Source organism: Rattus norvegicus, chromosome 13 (assembly GCF_036323735.1).
Source record: "Rattus norvegicus strain BN/NHsdMcwi chromosome 13, GRCr8, whole genome shotgun sequence".
Taxonomy (NCBI): Eukaryota; Metazoa; Chordata; class Mammalia; order Rodentia; family Muridae; genus Rattus; species Rattus norvegicus.
The window spans coordinates 22,635,537-22,653,505 of record NC_086031.1 but is presented as its reverse complement, the minus strand read 5'-3'; the positions used below and the strand labels follow the sequence as shown (position 1 = coordinate 22,653,505).

At 43.7% G+C, this 17,969-nt stretch overlaps 1 protein-coding gene across 15 annotated transcripts in view; it reads right to left on the bottom strand.

The window, feature by feature from the left end:
- Zcchc2 (zinc finger CCHC-type containing 2) overlaps positions 1-17,969 on the bottom strand; it is an 86,958-nt gene that overhangs the window by 54,727 nt on the left and 14,262 nt on the right. For 13 of the 15 annotated variants that reach the window (XR_010056913.1, XR_005492235.2, XR_005492237.2 and 10 more), the window contains exons 2-4: positions 7,159-7,270; positions 3,768-3,844; positions 1,844-1,915 (exon numbers count right to left, since the gene is read on the bottom strand). Coding sequence is in view for 11 of the 15 variants with exons in the window: in XM_063272218.1 (XP_063128288.1) it covers positions 1,844-1,915; positions 3,768-3,844; positions 7,159-7,270 (261 nt within the window). In the remaining 4 variants the exon portion in view is untranslated. The remainder of the gene's footprint in view (positions 1-1,843; positions 1,916-3,767; positions 3,845-7,158; positions 7,271-17,969) is intronic. The other 2 variants (XM_063272219.1, XM_063272223.1) reach the window with 1 other exon arrangement.

Here is a 17,969-nt window from a genome sequence, read left to right as displayed (position 1 = left end):
AGGTCAGTGCTTATGGTGTCAGCCCTCCTACCACTGTCTTCTTTCTCATTACACTGTCTAGGACTGATAGGAGGGTCACAGGCCTTGGTGACTAGACATGAACGAAGCTCACCCCATCTTAACGAGCAGGTGGTCAGTATGTAACTAGGTTATGGAGTTCTCAGCCCCTAATGGAAATACTCCAGAAACCATGAGTTTAAAACCCCTAACGGTATTTTTGCTACACCTAGAACAGTGCCTTATTCAACGATCATCAACAGAGCAAGCAAAACCTTGGAATACACAGCTCTAAACATGTTTCCATCCAATCCCTTCTGTCAGCGCTCAGGGAACCCTGTGGAAGAGGAGTCAAAAAGAGTTTGAGAGCCAGAGGGGACAGAGGACAACAGCAGACCAAGTTATAAATCAGGTGGGCAAAGCTCATACAGTCTCAGAGACTGAGGCAGCAAGCATGGGCCTGCCTAGGTCTTCTGTGTATAATATGGCTTTCCGTTCATTTACTGGACTCCTAGGTGTAAGAACAAATGGGTCTTTTACTCTTGTGCCTTTTCTTGGGCTCTTTTCCTTCTGTTGGGTTGCCTTGTTCAATTTCAATATGGTAGTTTTTGTTTTATCTTATTTTTATTAAAGTTTTATTGTTATCTCTTAGAAGCCTGTTCTTTTCTAATGAGACAAAAAAAAAAAAAAAAAAAGGAGTGGATCTGGATAGATGGAAGAGGTGGTGGTTAGAAACTGGGGAAGCTGTATAATATATAGTATGAGAAAAATTTATTTTTAATAAAAGGGGAGTGAAGAGAGAGAGATGGGGAGAAACACAGAGAGAGGAGAGAGACAGAGACAGAGAGACAGAGACAGAGAGACAGAGAGAGAGAGACAGAGAGAGAGACAGAGAGAGAGAGAGAGAGAGTGAGTGAGTGTGTATGGGTTGGTTCAATTGAAAACAAGCCATATGAAAAAGGAACTATTCAATCGGCTTAACCTAGACCAACTAACAAACTCAACAAACTAACATTTTGAGGGTGTATCAAAGTGTGTGTCAGAGAACCAGCCTCCAGAATTCTGCTTGAAGCTGATGGACTGGTGAAAACCAGTCCCCTGCAGAGTTAAGAATCAAGACACACAAATGATCTAAAAGGCACACAAGGAGAATCCCAGCAAAACCTTCAAATCAGGTGGTGACACTTTCTCGCACTGAGCGTGGTCAGTGAGTGAGGGCTCCCTCCTGCCTCTGGGTTTTCAGCTTCACTCCCCACCACCAACTACACCGTAAAGGACTCGCTTGCTGAGCTACAGTAAGTCAGGGCCACACGGACGGAGGGTGCCCTTTTTACCTTGTCTTTCAATTACATCTCATTAGTAGACTCTATTCAAGGAACAGGTTAAGGATGTGCAGAAAACAAACCTGCAGAAGGGAACCCCACCATCTCTGATGTCCCCATGGTATGAAGACACTGTTGAAGGTAGGGGGGAAGAAGGATGAACCCCAAGGAAGAAAAGCAGCAAGGTTCAAGGTGAGCTTCGCTGTACTGGCTACCACAGGAAAATAAGTCTCACCTTGCTGCAGACGCTGTCCCGTGTCGGGTAGGGAGGAGCCCTTATGAACACCCACCCACAAGAAATACCTCTGCAGAGTGCTAAGAATAAGGACCATTTTCTAAAGCAAATTCTTCTGCCACTTATGCTGGTAACAAGGTAAGAAGACACCTTTTTCTACACCTCACATTCACTCCGAGTTCGGAGTTAACCTATGTGTTTCAATTTTCTTGGTGATTCTTTTGACATTGAAACTTTAAGAATCTCTATAGCATATACAAATCTTTAACAACAAAATCTGTAATTTTACCTTCAGTAGAAATTCCTGTAGCTCTTGGTGGGTTTTTGTTACTGTTGTGACTGAAAGGTCAGACCAATTTACCTGATTTAAGAAAACACACACATTGTATGGTTATTGCTTAGGCAGGAACTGGCTGGGGAAAAAGCCATGTGTCAAACAAAAGGCCTTAAATTTAAGATTAGCAATTAGAGATAAAAAGTTCATCTAGCATTCTCATAGTCTCTGACATTCTATGCAAAAAAAGTTTTCCAGTAATTCTTTTTAAATTGTATTTTTAGAAAAGCAGTATTAAAATGTAACTGTTTTGGTAGTTTTCAGGAACTAATTTTTCAGAAATGTCTTGCTCTTTTGGTTAAATACAAAAATTATACTCTGACAGGGTAGATCCAAAAGTCCTGTCTCCTGATGCTCACTAAATGTGTGGTTGCAGACTGCCCCTCTTTGGTAGTGCATTTCCCAGGGGAGGGAGATTTAGCTTCTCAAAAGACTTCACTTTGATTTCAGATGCTTTAAGTCCTAGCAAGATGCTTGGGCAAGCATGACTACCTCCATTTTCAGATGAGGAAAATGGGGTGTGACCCAAAAGGAAGAGGATATATAATGCACTGAGCTGTACTGCTCTGCCTCCTGGACCCTCAGAATTCTGTGGACTTTTACTCTCTACTGTACAACTGCAGGTGACTAGATCACTTTTAATGTAATTTTAAATGCATAAAAAGTGCTATGCAGCAACCCTCTGCTTGACTGGTACACTTCTGAAATGGAAAGGATCTACCTGGGCAGGGGGGTACAGGAGTAGACATGACAACCGAAGTCTGCGTTCAGTCACATGTCAGCATCACATAAAACCAAACAAATATGCAAGAATTTCTGCCAGTCTTTACTCCAAAGATGAAGACTGGGGTCTGAAACAGGAGTAGCTGGGTGTTAAGAGGGCTCGCCAGAGAGGGAGTATTTGAGCCAGATGTTAGCTGTGCATTGGTCCAGGGTAAGGAGAACAATTTCAGAGAAAAGCTGTGAGTTCCAACAACTAAAGAAGCCAGCATGCCGAGTTTCAAGGGCAAAGAGCCAAATATCCCAAAAGTGAGACATATGGAATATGGAAACAGAAATCATAAAGTCAAGGATTTTTCTCCTTCAAAGAAGAAGTTTTAAAATTCACTCAACAAACGTCCTGAGCAAGGCAGACACTAAAAGATGGCAGGGATGAGGACGCCCAGTTCCATATGACGCTCTGGTCAAGGATCTGTGGACGCTACAGTGGTATCGTGTGCAGAGGATGGAGAAAGCACTCTATCAGAGGTGAGAAGTCTTCAGCAGCGTGGGACAGCTGAACATGGTCATCGGTGCCCGTGGGAAGAGCTGCAGTGGAGCTGTGAGAACCCTGGCCTCACTGCATGCAGCCTCAGACAGAGTACACGTGCTGCAGCCGCACGCACGGGGCTCCCCAGTGAAGCTGCAGCAGTGGTAAGCGGCAGGTACAAAGAGAGTAGGAACCAGACGGGCCCTGTGGTGCTTCACAGCCAACAGGAAGACAAAGCCACACAGCAGGGATGGGAAACCGTGGGCAGCAAGGAAAGCAGAGCAGTCAGGGAAGTGACAGCGGGACAGCGAAGGCCGGTGTCCAGACGCCTGTGAAATACTCACTTTCACTTTTAAAGAAGCATCCATTTTACACCTGCATTTTCAAGGTTCCCAAGTTCAAGGTTCTTGTTGTAAAACCTGCCATCTATTAATCAACCATCCTATCTATTATCTATCTACCTACCTACTATAGTATTAGCAATCATCTACCTATCACTTATTATCTATGTATCATCAATCTACCTATCAATCATCTCAACCATCCATCTGTCTGTGTCTGCGTTTGTGTCTGTCTCTCTCGTTCGTCCCTTACTGGGGAGAATGAAGCACTTGGGTGAGAACGGCTTACTTTGAAAGTGTACTCCCAGTACTTGTCAGCCCTTCTCCTCTGCACTCCTTTCAACATTATCTTCTCAATGTGGACAGCTGAAAGAAAAAACACACATGCTGACTTGTATCGGAGACCACATACATACTCAGTTCCTAAGTGACCCTCTAACTTGACAATGCCAGTAATTAAGCTACTTAGTCTTTACAACTTGCCTGAACTCATGGAAAACTGATACACAGATATGCCACACAACCACCAGGCAATGTCTCCTACATACGTCAAGATGCTGAATGCTCAAGCCGAGCAGTCAACACCAAAACAATGCATCAAAAGATATTTTAGTGGAGACTGTTTTCTGTAATAATGAAAATTCTTATTCAAACTGGCAGAGTACAGCACTTTGGGGTGAATTAAATATGTACAGCCCATTCAATTATTTGTATATAATAGGAATAATTTAGAAAATATTTAGTTTTTTGTTTTTTATTTGTACATGTATGGGTGCTTGGCCTGCATGTATGTAGGAGTACCACATGCATGTCTGGTGCCCACAGAGGCCAGAAAGGGATTTTGTATCTCCTGGAATGGGTAAAGTCGGATAAACTGGTCACTCTAAGAAACAGTAAGTCTTGCTGTGAAGAACTGAATATACGGTTTCCTCCAGGGATGAGACAGTGGACACAGGGTGGTAAACCCGAGAACAAACTTATGCAGAGAAGCAGTCTGCTCAGGAACTAAGTGAGTGTGCAAGCCCTGCTCACTACAGCTCCTCCACTAAGTTGTCATAGAGAAGAAATCCAGTTGGAAAAAAGAAGGGGAGGAGGAAGAGGAGGAGGAGAAGGAGGACGGAGAGGAAGAAGAGCAGGAGGAAGGAGGGTGGCGGCCAATCTGAAAAGGTCTACTCTACAAACTACAGCACAAGGACCTGAAGGAAAGAAGACTGCAGCTTGGGTGTAGAGCAGCTGCGGTGCCTACTTGATGCTGAGGCTGCCCCACAGGAGCCTGACAGGAGTGGGTTTGACAGTGATGGCAGAAGAGCTGGGAGAGCAATGCCATGGGACTGTGGCTGGGGGGAGTCACTTGTGAATTCGGGAGTGATGCAGAAGAGGACAGGTTAAAGTAGCAACAGCACGGAAGTGACAGGAAGACTGTCACACACGATGAAAGGTGAGCAATGACAGAGTATCAAACACATCACTCAGAGGCGGCAGGAAGTGCACTTAGAGTAGCAAGGACCCAGCAGTAACGGCACTTTGTGCCAACTCCCAATCTGTACTTTTTGACAGTTACTTCAGGCCAGCCTCTTCTTTGTGTCTCAGAAGGTGTTGGCTTCTGAGGGTGAAGGTAGAAAAGAATCGCAAATGCCTGACGGTACCTTGCAACCTTCAGTCATTACAATGACTGAAGAGGAATGGGAAGGTTTGTGTATCCAAAAATTGCTATAACTGAATCACTTCAAAGAGGATACTAGCAAACCAAAGCGCACTGAACTAACCAGTGTTGAGAAAACAGAGCAGCCTGAGCTGTAGAGAGGCCTTCATTCACAGTGCTTGTCTAGGGTGCACACGGACTGAGTAGGATCCCAGACCAGCACAGGCGAAGGCATGAGGACTGCAAGCAAGGCCAGCTTGGGTCATCCTTCTCCCTAGCGCCCCCCAGTCTGCTGTGCATGTATGTGTGTGTGCGTGCGTCGCCTGTGTGTGTGCTGTGCATGTGCGTGTGTGCCCATGAGAGATAGATGCTGGCCATCTTCATGGTCACTCTCCATGTTGTTTTCCCTCAGCCCGCTGTGTGTGTGTGTGTGTGTGTGTGTGCGCGCGCGCGCGCGCATGCGCGCATGGGTGTTGTCTGTGTGTGCATGAGAGATGGTCAGCATGAGTGCTGGCCATCTTCATGATCACTCTCCATGTTTTGAAATGTGTTTTACTAGAGCCAGGGCTCAGTGACCCCGATAAGCAGTGAAGGCCGGGACCGTCTTCTGCCTCTGTCTCCAGCACAGGGGCTGCTGCGCCTGGCTCTTTGTACCTAGGTGCTAGGGATCCAGCTTCCAGTTCATGCTTGCAAGCACGGTCCCAACTGAGCCAGATCTTTGTGTCTGCTCTTTGGTGGAGGGAAAAGGGGCTGATGCTGTTCCCAAGTTGGGAGTATGACTTCAGCTTTGAGTTATACCTGCTGTTACCTGTGTTAAGCCTTGTACACTAAAGCCAGGAAGCATGTGTTATATACTTCAAGTTTTTAATCAGGCAAAAATGAAGAGCCACAGAACCACTTTAAAATGAACTGCTATCATTTAGAAATCCTCTATTCCTCAACAAGTTTTTATGAGAACAAAACATTATAAAAGTTAAGTTCTGCATTATTACTAACGTTCAATGAGCCGAACTCAAGTAGTTTCTGGTTAAAGTTTAGTTGAGACAGTACCATGATCATCTTAAACAGAGGTAGAGATAAACATCTGTAATAATTAAACACAGACGTCCTCTCAGGAAAATGCATCAAGGATCATGGTGAAAAGGAGGGCATATTGACACAAACTCAAGAGTTACCACTGAGTGTCTTAGACAGCCTTGGCTCGTCTGCAGCCCACACAGCAGCCTGCATTGTTTCAAACTTCCTCTCAGTATGAGCTTACGGACTCCCCAAATGCAAAGAAAAGGGAACATCCAAGACCATTTTTTTTTAGATGGCAATGTGCTCTCATTCCCATAATTCCTCTTTAAAACTGCATGGCTACAGGGAAATGGATGGGAACAATTTCTTCACTCTGGTCTTAGGAACTTTACTCATTTTCTTTCTTTCTTTTAGTAGTGAACACTGAACACTACAGATAAAATGCTATACTAAGTTCTTTATTAATAGGCTAAAGTGTTTGCCCTCCAGAAACACATGTAAAGGTTTAAGAGACAGCCAAACAAACAACTGTCCATGAAACAGGACAGACACATGTGAGAGGACAGTACAGGGCTGCTGAGAAAGAGGACACCAGAACAGAGAAGTTAGAGCATCGGGAGCATTGCAAACGTCCAGGATCAACAGGATTTCTCTAAAACTAAGAGTTAGGAACTAAACAGTACTGGGCTGGCAATGTAGCTCAGTTGACAGAGTGCTCACCTGCCACATATGAGCCCTACATTTGCTTGCTAGCATCACATGAACTAGGCCTGGTGACACAGGCCTGTGATCCTAGCACTTGGGATATGGAGGCAGAGAGATCAGAAGTTCAATGTCAGCTTTAGTTTTTATAGTGAATCTGGGATAGCCTGGGCTATGTGAGACCCTATCTCAACCCACTAAGCAACCAACCAATCAACCACCCACCCACCCATGTTCCACCATCAGCAGCAGCAACAGCAACAATTTTAAAAGCCTGTGTTAGTTAATCAGTGTAAATACAACAAATTCAGCATACCTTCTCGCTGAGCTCGGTGAGGGGCCACAGTGAGTCCATCTTGAGGTATTTGGGCTTGTTCTACTAAACCAGTCTCATTACTCTGTATATAGTCACCACAAGCAGAATCGTTCTAGAAGAGAAGAAGTCTATATCAGAGTAGAAAATTACATGAGCCACATCCTACAGTCTGAATAAGACTATACTAGTTACAAGCAATTAAACATTAAGATTAAGAAGACACCAAGTATCAGAGTCACAAGTAGCAGTATAAACTCTTATTTTTATTTAAAAGTAATCATCTTTTCAAATATTTACTTCCCCAGCTATCTTAGCACAGAGAAATCCAATGATGCTAATCAGAGTTGCCCGTGGTGTTCATTCTACGTCACGTGAACCAGAATCAAAAGGACATATAAATAATAGTACATGTTATGTTAATTTCCCAAGTACAGCGTATGCCAATCATCACACAGAGTTCCTTCCTTACTGGTTAGCTTTAGTGACAGTCTAACAGGATGCTCCTCTCACCGTCCACACACAGCAAATCTTTGTCAGAGGCGCTATGTGACACTATCAAAGTCAAGTCACCCAGAAACCATGACATTCTGACCCTGACTGAGTCTACACAGCCCATCACTAGTTAACTGTGGATGTATGCCTCAGAGATTGGCTTTTATAAATAATGAAAAGCACACTGAGCTTATAGCTCTCCAGAATTAACAGTGCTATATGTACGTTATTATAAGACTCTGGGTAAGCAGAAAAACAGAAATTAGCCCTTTCCCTTCTCCATCCTGACACCTTACCCCTTTTAGCCAGAACCTCAAAGCACCTCTCGTATTAACATCATTTGTTTTAAGAACCAAACATACACTGACTTTTTAAGAAATGACAGGAAGAGAGGACTGAAAGCTGTCAGGGATCTCATGTAAGGGGTTTTCTCCTGCTGTCTGACAATGACTGTGGGATTCCAGATGACAGCTGTAGTTATGTAAATAAGTACATTAAATACTCTGGGGAACTAAGCCTTACTCCCACCTTCTAGAAACCAAACATATATGTATACAAGGGTTTACAAATGTCACTAGGACAGCACAGATCTCTTCAGGGCCCAGCAGCTAAAACATTTGGCCTCACGTCCTTACCAACTTGCAATGCTATCAATTTCTAAAAACAAGCTCATAGGTATCCTAACTCAGATCATATCTCTTCCCTTATAGCCCACATCTGCCTGAGAGATTCTGCTAATTAGAAATTCAACACTGTTGTACATGCTTTTAAAAAGTGAACAGTAACGCAGTGCTGGCATATGGCTCAGCAGCAGAGTACCTGCTCTGCATGGTGGAGGGTCCAGTTTTCAGCCCCAGAGCCATAAGAAACATTCCCAGGACTGCTATGTAGACATGAGAAGAGGGACCTGAAGAGGTCAGAAGTTTAAGACATCCCTGCAGCAGGAACTCCAGGGGACACGGGTCCTCTGAAGGAGTGGTACACACTCTTAACCACTGAACCATCTCACCAGCCCACTTGTTCTCTTTATAGCAGATTTTTTTTAACATGGCCAAAATATGGTTTAAGTTAAAAACTATACACTTTCAAATATAAACAAATGAAAAATATGCAACAATAGATTTCCATAAGGAAATTCAAATCAAAACACAGCGAGATTACTCTATATCCATCAAAATGGATGTGGTATGATCAGTGCCACCATGCTGTAAAGCAGTAGGACAACAAGTTTTGCTACAAGTTATCTCAGCATAGTTAATTAGCAACACTGCCTCCACAGCATTCAAGTCAAACAACCAGGGAAATACGGTTGCTTCACAACTGAAATCACACGTCTGAAGCTAACTTCAAGAAAACACTCGTTGGGCATGGTGGTAAATTCCTGTAATCCTAGCTGCACAGGAAGCTGACATAGAATGCTCTTAAGTTCATGACCAGTCTGAGCAACTTGGCACGACTGCCAAAATAAAGTTAAAAGGGGCTCAAGGGCTTTTTTTTTTACAGGGTTTATGCAGCAAGCTGTTTAATAAAGTAGGACCCATGTCCACCAACCCATGAAATTCTGCAAACAGTTTCTTCTTATCCCCAAGTCTAGGCAGGTACCAATACTGCAAAAATCTTTCAGATTAAATTTAGAAGCTGTTTTCTAAAGTGTCCAATGGGCTATGGAAAGCATAACTGTGGTGCTTATTAGCACCAAGTGTGAAAGGCTGTCAGTTAGGCTGCCTCTGTCCTCACAAGTCACACAACATGACATTCAGCCAAGGAAAGATGTCATGGCACCTGAGAACTACCATGGACTACCATAAACAGACATCTCCCTCATGAGCTCTGCTTCCCACCTTTGTGGAAGAAATAAGACAAGGAGAAGTTGAGAAATACTGCTTTTCTGTTCTACCTAGCAGCTACTGCACAAGACAGGAGGTTAGTGTAATCTTACCTCAACCAAAGGCATTCTTCAGAACTACCCTATAGCACCTGATACAAACACCTTCCAGATCAAGAAAAACATGTCCTGTATATGAGTTGAGCTGCAGCAGTAAAATGGATGCATCTCAGAACATGTACGATATAGACTTCTGCTATGACTGTGCGTCCTCTCTGGGGGCTAATTAAGTAGAAATGTGGGTCTCAGATGACTCAGCAAGGGGATGGCACAACTAGCTACTGTAGAGCTGGGTATACAGAGAAATGACTGGAGAGAGTACCCGAGGTAATTCTGGAGGACATACACTCTGCCACCACAACTGCTTCTGTCCACGCACGATCTTCTCAATGTGATACTTGCCATAACAATGGCAAACTATGCAGACCTGAACAGAGGGAACAAGGTGGCAGGGGAACTGTCACTATCACTCTATGAAGTTTGGGGGAGTCTTTTTAATTACTAATTAAAAAGTTAAAACTGTTGTATCGCTTCCTTTTGGGGGAACTGAACCATTAAGAAAGTTCCAGCACAATCATGCCGACATAGAAGCTTCCCGGGGAGAAGGAAGTGGAGGGTGCAGGAAAAGAGGGCAGCAGTTTTTAACCTAAGGATTGACCTTCGCCTGTCCCTTGTGTAATTCTTCCTGCTTCTGCTGAGTCAATCTAAACAGTGCCACCTGTTAAGATGACAGGTGCACAGTGAAAAACAAAATCTACAGTGGACACAAAGTGACAAGGGTACAGGAAACAAACAGGTAGTAAAGTTCCATTCTGTACAGGAAGGTGGAAAGCGGGCCAGGAACTGCTTCATTCCTATGCTAGTCCATCCCCACAGCAAGCTGTTTTGGGGTGAGGTGACCAGAGCAAACAGCGCAGAAGGGCCTGGCCTTGCACACACATCTCCCCAGCCCACAGCAATGCTCTAGCATCTTTCCCTTTACCGCCTTACTGCACAATAGAAGGGAATGCAGACGGACAAGACCAATGTCCTCTGAGGTTGACAGCCCAGGGGCCAGAAGACCTTTGAGGTCCTCCAGCAAAGCCACAGCTACACCTTCAGTGCAGGAGACTTCCTGGAACCATGTAGACATCTGAGGGCCACGACAGTGGTGATGACAGAAAGGCAGTTAAGTGGGAGCACACTCTTATTAGCATTTGACCCTTCAGCGAACCAGTGAGGGCAGCCACTTACCCGTCCAAGGGAAACAATCCATTTCCAAAAGCAACAGCTCTTCATGTCACCATCGTGCAAACTCTTTTTAGAATGGCTTTTTCCCTCAAATAGTACTCAGGCTCAGATCACACATAACTACTTTCCCCTCCAGGACCACTTAAAACAAAAATACATTTTACTGTAGGAACCTATCCCGATTTACACAGTCTTACTAATAAGCACAAAAATTCCACACAAATTTACAGAGTGCTCATTTCAGTGCCCAAAGTCAAGTTTTTATCTTCCTAAGCACAGGCAAAGTGTTCTCCATTTGCCAACTCACTCCTTCTCTCTCATATGGATCACAACCTGGAGCCCAAACCCTGAAGGAGACTCTAAGTCAATTATCCAGACAGCAAGACAGTGGTCTATAACTCTGTCCTCTGGACACAGCTGTGCAGACCCATCCGCCCTGTGAGGCTCAAGGAGGGAGTATAAGTAAGACCAGGGGAAAGAAATCACTGTTCAATACATTCGCTCTTAAAGCAGTGCTTCCAGAGCTGCATTTGAAAGCTTAGGGTTAAGAAATTATAACAGCAATTATGATATATGCAATGAGGACAAAAAGTAAATAAAAGATAATGTAAAGATCTAGCAAGAAAGTCAGGTCTGTATGCTCAAAATAGAAGTAAGATTTCTGGAAGCACCCAAATTCCTAAGGAATGTATGTACAGTGGAAATCTGGATCGATGGAGACTTAGAAGACTGATAACCTAAGATCATCACAGGAGGGGCAGGCATGAACCCTGTGTTGAAGAAAGGCACTATTTATGAAGAAAGAATGGGCAGCAGGACTTTGAGTTAAGAGTCTATTAAAGCCCAGGGTCTATCATTCACTGAAAGAAACTATAAAATGACGAAGGATTGATTTAGAAAGAGTGTCCAAAAGACGAGGTGGACAAGCTGAAACAAGAGGAGTAGGTAGTGAATTATTGTAAATCTATAGACTCAAGATCAAATCTATAGAATCAAGAATATGTCACCAGTCCTTCATGACTAAAAGGCAGAGAGTCAGGGTAAATAAGTAAGACAGTTAAGGGTTAAGATAATCAATCATACCATGGTGATTGAGGTTTAATGGTACTATTAAAAGAAATGGGTACGTCTGTAATTAAAAAAAAAATCAGTGTTTTTATACAGATGAAGTTAAAAGTGACAGTTGACCTTCAGGAGACACAGCAGAGACTCCTAATTATTTTCATTGGTCCCCATGCAAACTGGTGACAAGCCAGTCCTTTAATCTGACCCTGAAAGCCCTCTGTAGTCTCTTCATCCACCATAGTCTCTTGTGCAAACAGCCATCCTTTGACTAAGCCATGAGCTCATGCACTGCTGTCAGTGTGCACGCATCTTAGGGTCGTTACATACAACACAAGGAGCTCCACCTCATATGCCCCCCTCCCCCAGAAGCTTGCAAAGTAACCTTTCAAAAGCTGGAGGAGGCCTGGAGAGATGGCTCAGCAGTAAAAGCACTGGCTGTCCTCATAGGGGACTGGGGTTTGGTTCCTAGGACACACATGGAAGCTCAGAACCACATGGAACTCTAGTTCCATGAGATCTGAAGCCCTCTCTGGCCTCTATGGGTACCAGGCACACATGATACAGATACATACATGCAAGCAAAACATAAAATAAAACCTCAGATAAACTACTCCTTGAATGAGCATTGAACACTGCTTATGAGCCAGTTAACAGAGAACCAAAGGGCAAGTATTCCCTAGAGCACAAGAACAAAAGGAAATGGACCCGGGCTGGGCCTCCACTACCTATAACAAACACCCCACAGGCTACTTCCCTTTCACATGACTGTTTACACAGACAAACCAGAATTACCCGTGAGCAGAGAATTCTCTGTTCTCTGTACGTACGGTGACAGTGCTCCAGTGCTCCATCGTGACAATCAGAGTTGGTAACATGAAGCACTAGTGTACTTGGGGAGTACTAGCCCTTGCTTCTCTTTTGTTGTTGTTTGTGATAAAGCCCTGGCCCTACCGCCCTCAGACGCTCTACTTCAACCTTCCAAAGACTAAGATTATGAGCAGTACAACATGAGCTACAATAACTGGCAAAAGAACCCAGAAACCAAACAACAAAACCTTAACACTTCTTAAAGAATGGAAAATATTAAACAAGTAAAAAAGATATACAATAGCTCCCATGCAGAAATGCTCACAAGTACATGGGTCCCAACCTGTGCCCTTAACTAAAGGATTATGTAACTTAATCAAACTATAAAATTGCTTTTTTTAGTACAGTCACACTTGTCTCCACATAAATTTAAATTACTATTTCCTAATTAAGTGTGAAAAGTCGTGATTAAGTAGACTACAACTGCACTGGAGTTAATGATTATTTAAATGCAAAATATGTATTTTCCTGCATTTATAGTCCCAAATCCAATACTGAAGAAAATTATTTGTAACTGAAGAGGATTTCTTCTTTGGGGGTTTTAAAAGATTTTTTTTAACAATGTAAATAGGACAAAAAATAGCTTTTCTAAATAGCAAATACTATCCTTTCAACTATGTATCCTTTTTGAAAACCAAATACTATCTTTTAAACTATGTATCTTTCTTGAGAATCAATCTATCTAGAATTACAGCAATTAAGAATGTGCAAGTACTCTACCCTGTGGGCTTTAAGTATAAAACCAAAAGGCCCCAAACACAGAAAGACCCCACTTTCCTGAAAATAAGAAGACATGACTTAGTGTTAAAGAAACCTGTGCTAGCCTGAGAATGTGTTCAAAAGAGTCTGAATTATTTTGCAACTTGCTCTTAGTGCAATCACTCTACCTTCTTTTACCGATGACACTAAAACTCTGATTCGGGATGGCTGGTTGAGGTCTTGGGGCTGGAAATGTAAACCCCTCCCTGATAAGTGCTGTTACAGACATGTGCCCCCCACCCTCACCCCCAAGAGCTCTACCACACAAGCCTCCCATCCATTTCCACAAAGGAAAGAAGGAGTGAGTGCAGGGGTGTGGTGGTGAAAGACCTGTCTGACCTAGCTAGAGAAGAGACTTTCCTTCTACACCTTGGACCCCAGGAGGAAGCCTCTGCATAGGAACTAATGTACCGTAGTTGCTAACTAAAATAATTACCTGACTACAAAAAGCCTCTTCCAACAGTGCTTGACATCACAACTGATGCTTCCAGTTCTTGCTGCAGTCAAGCAAACCAAGCATGTCACGTGAAGGAGATGCTGCCCCTTAGACCACCTAGGAGGCAGACCAGACTCAAATGCTAACGAAGACGAGTTATAAGTACTTCCAACGAGTGAGAAAACCTCAGGCAAGACCTACCAACCCCTTACCATAAGACATATTCCAGCAATGACCTAAGAGAGCAAATGCAGTATATGTTACTAATGAGCAGAAATAGTTCAGACCTATACTCCATACTTTGGAGGCAGAGGAAGGATCCCCCAGTTTGAGGCAAGCGTGGGTTACAGTGTGAAACTGTCTCAGAAACAACAAAACACTGCTCCTTTTTACAGTCATGTCTTACATATTTTAGCACCTAATACAACAACAACAGAATTCTGGCATCCGAACTTCTAAGTAGCAGCTCTCTCTATGGACTCTGATTGACACAAATACATTCAGATTTTCTTGGAGAAGTAACATTTAAACTAAAACCCATTGTAAAATTTTCTTTCTCAAGCTTCAGCACAACTCATACATCATCTGTATTACAAACTGAGCAGAGTAGGTCAGTCAAGGACAACACAGCCAATTTGCATATTTACAGAAAAAGTGACAATTTTACAACACCCCCCCACACACACACACACACTAAATTTACTAATTTTAGTAGGGAAAGGACTTGTGGCCACTTAATTTTGATGAGTTCAAGTATGGCTTATGAGGTTAAATAACACTAAGACACAGGGATCTTTTGTTCAAAAATTAATACTATTTGTCAAGTCAAACATCCAAGCTTCAAGCATTAAGAAAAAACAAAAGGGCTACCACACAATACCAGCCACTGTAGGCTCCCATGATAACCAATGGTTTGTTTCTTACACCTCTGCATCCCTAGTTAGGGGGAAATCTTCTGAAGGAGGTCAGCGAATGCTTGTGAATAGTGCCAGTGTCTATAATCATTCAAACACAGGAATAACGCTGGTACCTAAAGCCACAGAAGTTCTTCTGTTCTAAGTGTTCATGGTTTATCTTATTACTAACAGGAAGATAACTGTCTAACGTCCGGTGTCTGCAGATTTCTCACGGATGAAGTCTAACAAAGAACTACACACATTTCCTAAGACGGGTATGAGTATTCCCACCGCTGTTCCTTGAGCCTATTTGTGGAACCATATACAAGCATAATGCTCTAGTGCAGCGGGGAAGAAAGTGAGATCTATGTGCAAGTCTCCTAAAGGAGTGCCAGTACTCAAGTTTTAATATAATGTACAGAATCACCCAAACCCCTTTTCACAAGCTATGAACTGTCACTTCTAAGAGTAAAACCACATTTGTTTACTCCTGTTTCTCTGATGTGGACTAGTAAGCACACTCTCAGGATGGCTGGTGGACTTGTCATCAACTACTGACACTGTCCATGATTAAGACACTTTGTGCTGGACTTCACCCTCAGGGCACAGAATAAAGCTGGCATTCAAGTACACTTGCTACCCATAAATATTATGAGTATAAAATAAATTAAAGAGACCCACTTTATAGTTATTAGGTACAATTCTAAAGCTAGGTACAGTATTCTGAACCAGTATACCTTAGCAAAATACTGAGTTCGTTTTTTTCTTCGTCCACTGAGGGCTTCCCTTGGTCATAAACACTAATAAAGACAAATATGGTTCCTATGCAATGAGAAGCTGCATAACTGTAGCCAGTTACTTCCGGGGCAACTTAAATGCAGCCCCATGAATTTCCCCTGGATCAGGTCTAAGCCTCCACCAGCCTTGGGCCCACGTGCTTCTCCACCTCCACTGCCAGCCCTTCACCCAGGCTGGGGCCGGGCGGGGCCAGGGCTGAACGACGCTGGTCACGTGGGCTGCGCGACCGCCATCTTGCTAGGCGGGGGAGAGGCAGTCCCACTCGCTGCTGTCTGTGGGCCTCGACCACGCGCGACCCCGGCGCCCTCGGGTGGACCCCGCGCCTCCACGAGCGTCCGGCATAAGCTCCAGCCCCCTCTCTGCAGAATCCCGCTAGCACCCTACTTTATGTGTGCTTAGGTCACCGAGAGCTGAGCAACAGCTGGGCTGCACCGCGGGGATCCGCACTTAAAAAAGCCCACCTGCACCAGCAGCCTCAAGAATGACAACCTGGGAGCAACAAGATCTGCTCAGACATCAAGTCCGAAACAGCGTTAGCTGGAGGACTTGGGGACCCACAGTAACCTACATACACACCCACACACACAAACCTCCAAAAGGTGAGATCTAAGTTGTTTCATTGGACATAAACTGTTTGTTCATCAACCCTAAACAACTACTGGAGAAATAGGCGCAAAGCAATAGCCCAGTGTCTCCCGCTGTTTTAGCACGTTAATCCCTGTAGCATTTATTCCCTACTCCCACTTCCTGAGAAGTGATGATGTGCTGAAATTAGTGGCAGGTTGCCCAATCTCCTTTGTCCACTCCTCCCAACCATCACTGGTGGCCAGAAAAGGCCATGCACTGACTGCAGTCAAGATAAAAATCTCATTACTCTGATTAGCACATACGTATCCTGTCCGCTTTACAATACCACATTCAAAGCAACATGAAAGGAAAGGAGACCCTCATGGTTAAAATTCTGCCACTAGTGCTGTACCTGTGTTGGTATACTACACATGGGATGATGTAAATTGTTCTGTTGTGGGGCATTTTCATCAGACCAAGTTCAAGGTTATCTTACATTGTCACAAGAAAGCATGTTCCCGAACTCATGCTCTCTTCACCACAGCTCTGTGGTGTATATTTTCAGGTATATTTAGTGAGTAGGCTGAAGGGTGAATTAAGCTTTTACCATCATTACACACAAGTGTGTGTGCTGGTAGTGGAGACACTAGAAGATGGTATGATTTTACAATCAAGAAAATGCAAGGTATTAGTTTTACTACTTCTGGGTTTTGTTAAGATTTATAAAATAAAACATGAACTTGTGATTTCACAAATGCCTCACGAAAAAAACGAAGTACTCAACCTACATGATCTCTAAGGCCCTTTGGGACTGATCCTAAACCTAATGAGTCTGTCTATACAATCGTTAGTGAAACACAATGCTCAATTTTAGTTCTGCGCTATTGAATGACTGCTGATACATGTTAACTGAGGAGGGAGGGGCATCCCCCCTCTTAAAGTGGAAAGCCTGGCATTCCAGTCAGATCTGATCCACAAAAATAAGATCTTAATCTACAGTTTTTAATGCCACCGAAACATCTCCCCCATTAAATCACCATTCTTTAGTGGTTTATTGGACCTAATTAAATTGTTTTCAAGACTGTAAAAATTCTTTAATGTTTGCGACAAGTGGATTCCTATGTACTAAATGTGGTGTTTTAATAACTCTTTTAGACAACAGTTAATGCCTACAGTAGTGACCTAAGAGATCACCAGACCCCAAATCTGAGGTAGAAATCAGGCCCCTTTAGGAAAGCTCGTTTGGTAGTCTATAAAGGTTTAGCCAGGCCATCCCAGGTCTTTTACCCAGATGACCGATTTTAGTACTTGGGTCAGCCAATTCATAGGTCTCCATAGAATAACCCCCTCTAACCCCAGTGAATACAAAGTTCTCCAACTAAAAGCCAAAAGACCTATTCAAAACCTTAACTGGAACATACTAAGTATGAAAAGTCCCTTATGCCACAGGGAGTGCCAAGGGGTAAGGCAGTTTTAAACAAGATGAGACTAGGAAACAGGCCATCCAGGGATAGACCGTGGTTGACAGCCCCCCCGCCCCCAAAGCGCTTGGCTTTTCCCCTTGCACTTAGCGCCCAAATACCAAAGCCCAAAATGTCCCACGACACTCCTCATCCGAGGTCTAGGGTCAGGAAGCTCCAAGTCTTCCGTGACAACTCGTGCACGTTAGAGAAGTCTAGATCATTCTGTTATGGCGGGTGGCTCTATATGCATGTGGGTGACTGGAACTGAGCCGCCCAAGAAAATTATGACTACCCCGGGCCGAGAGCCGCGGAGTGGTTATTCCGAGACACCTGCATGAGGCTGGGGTCAGAGC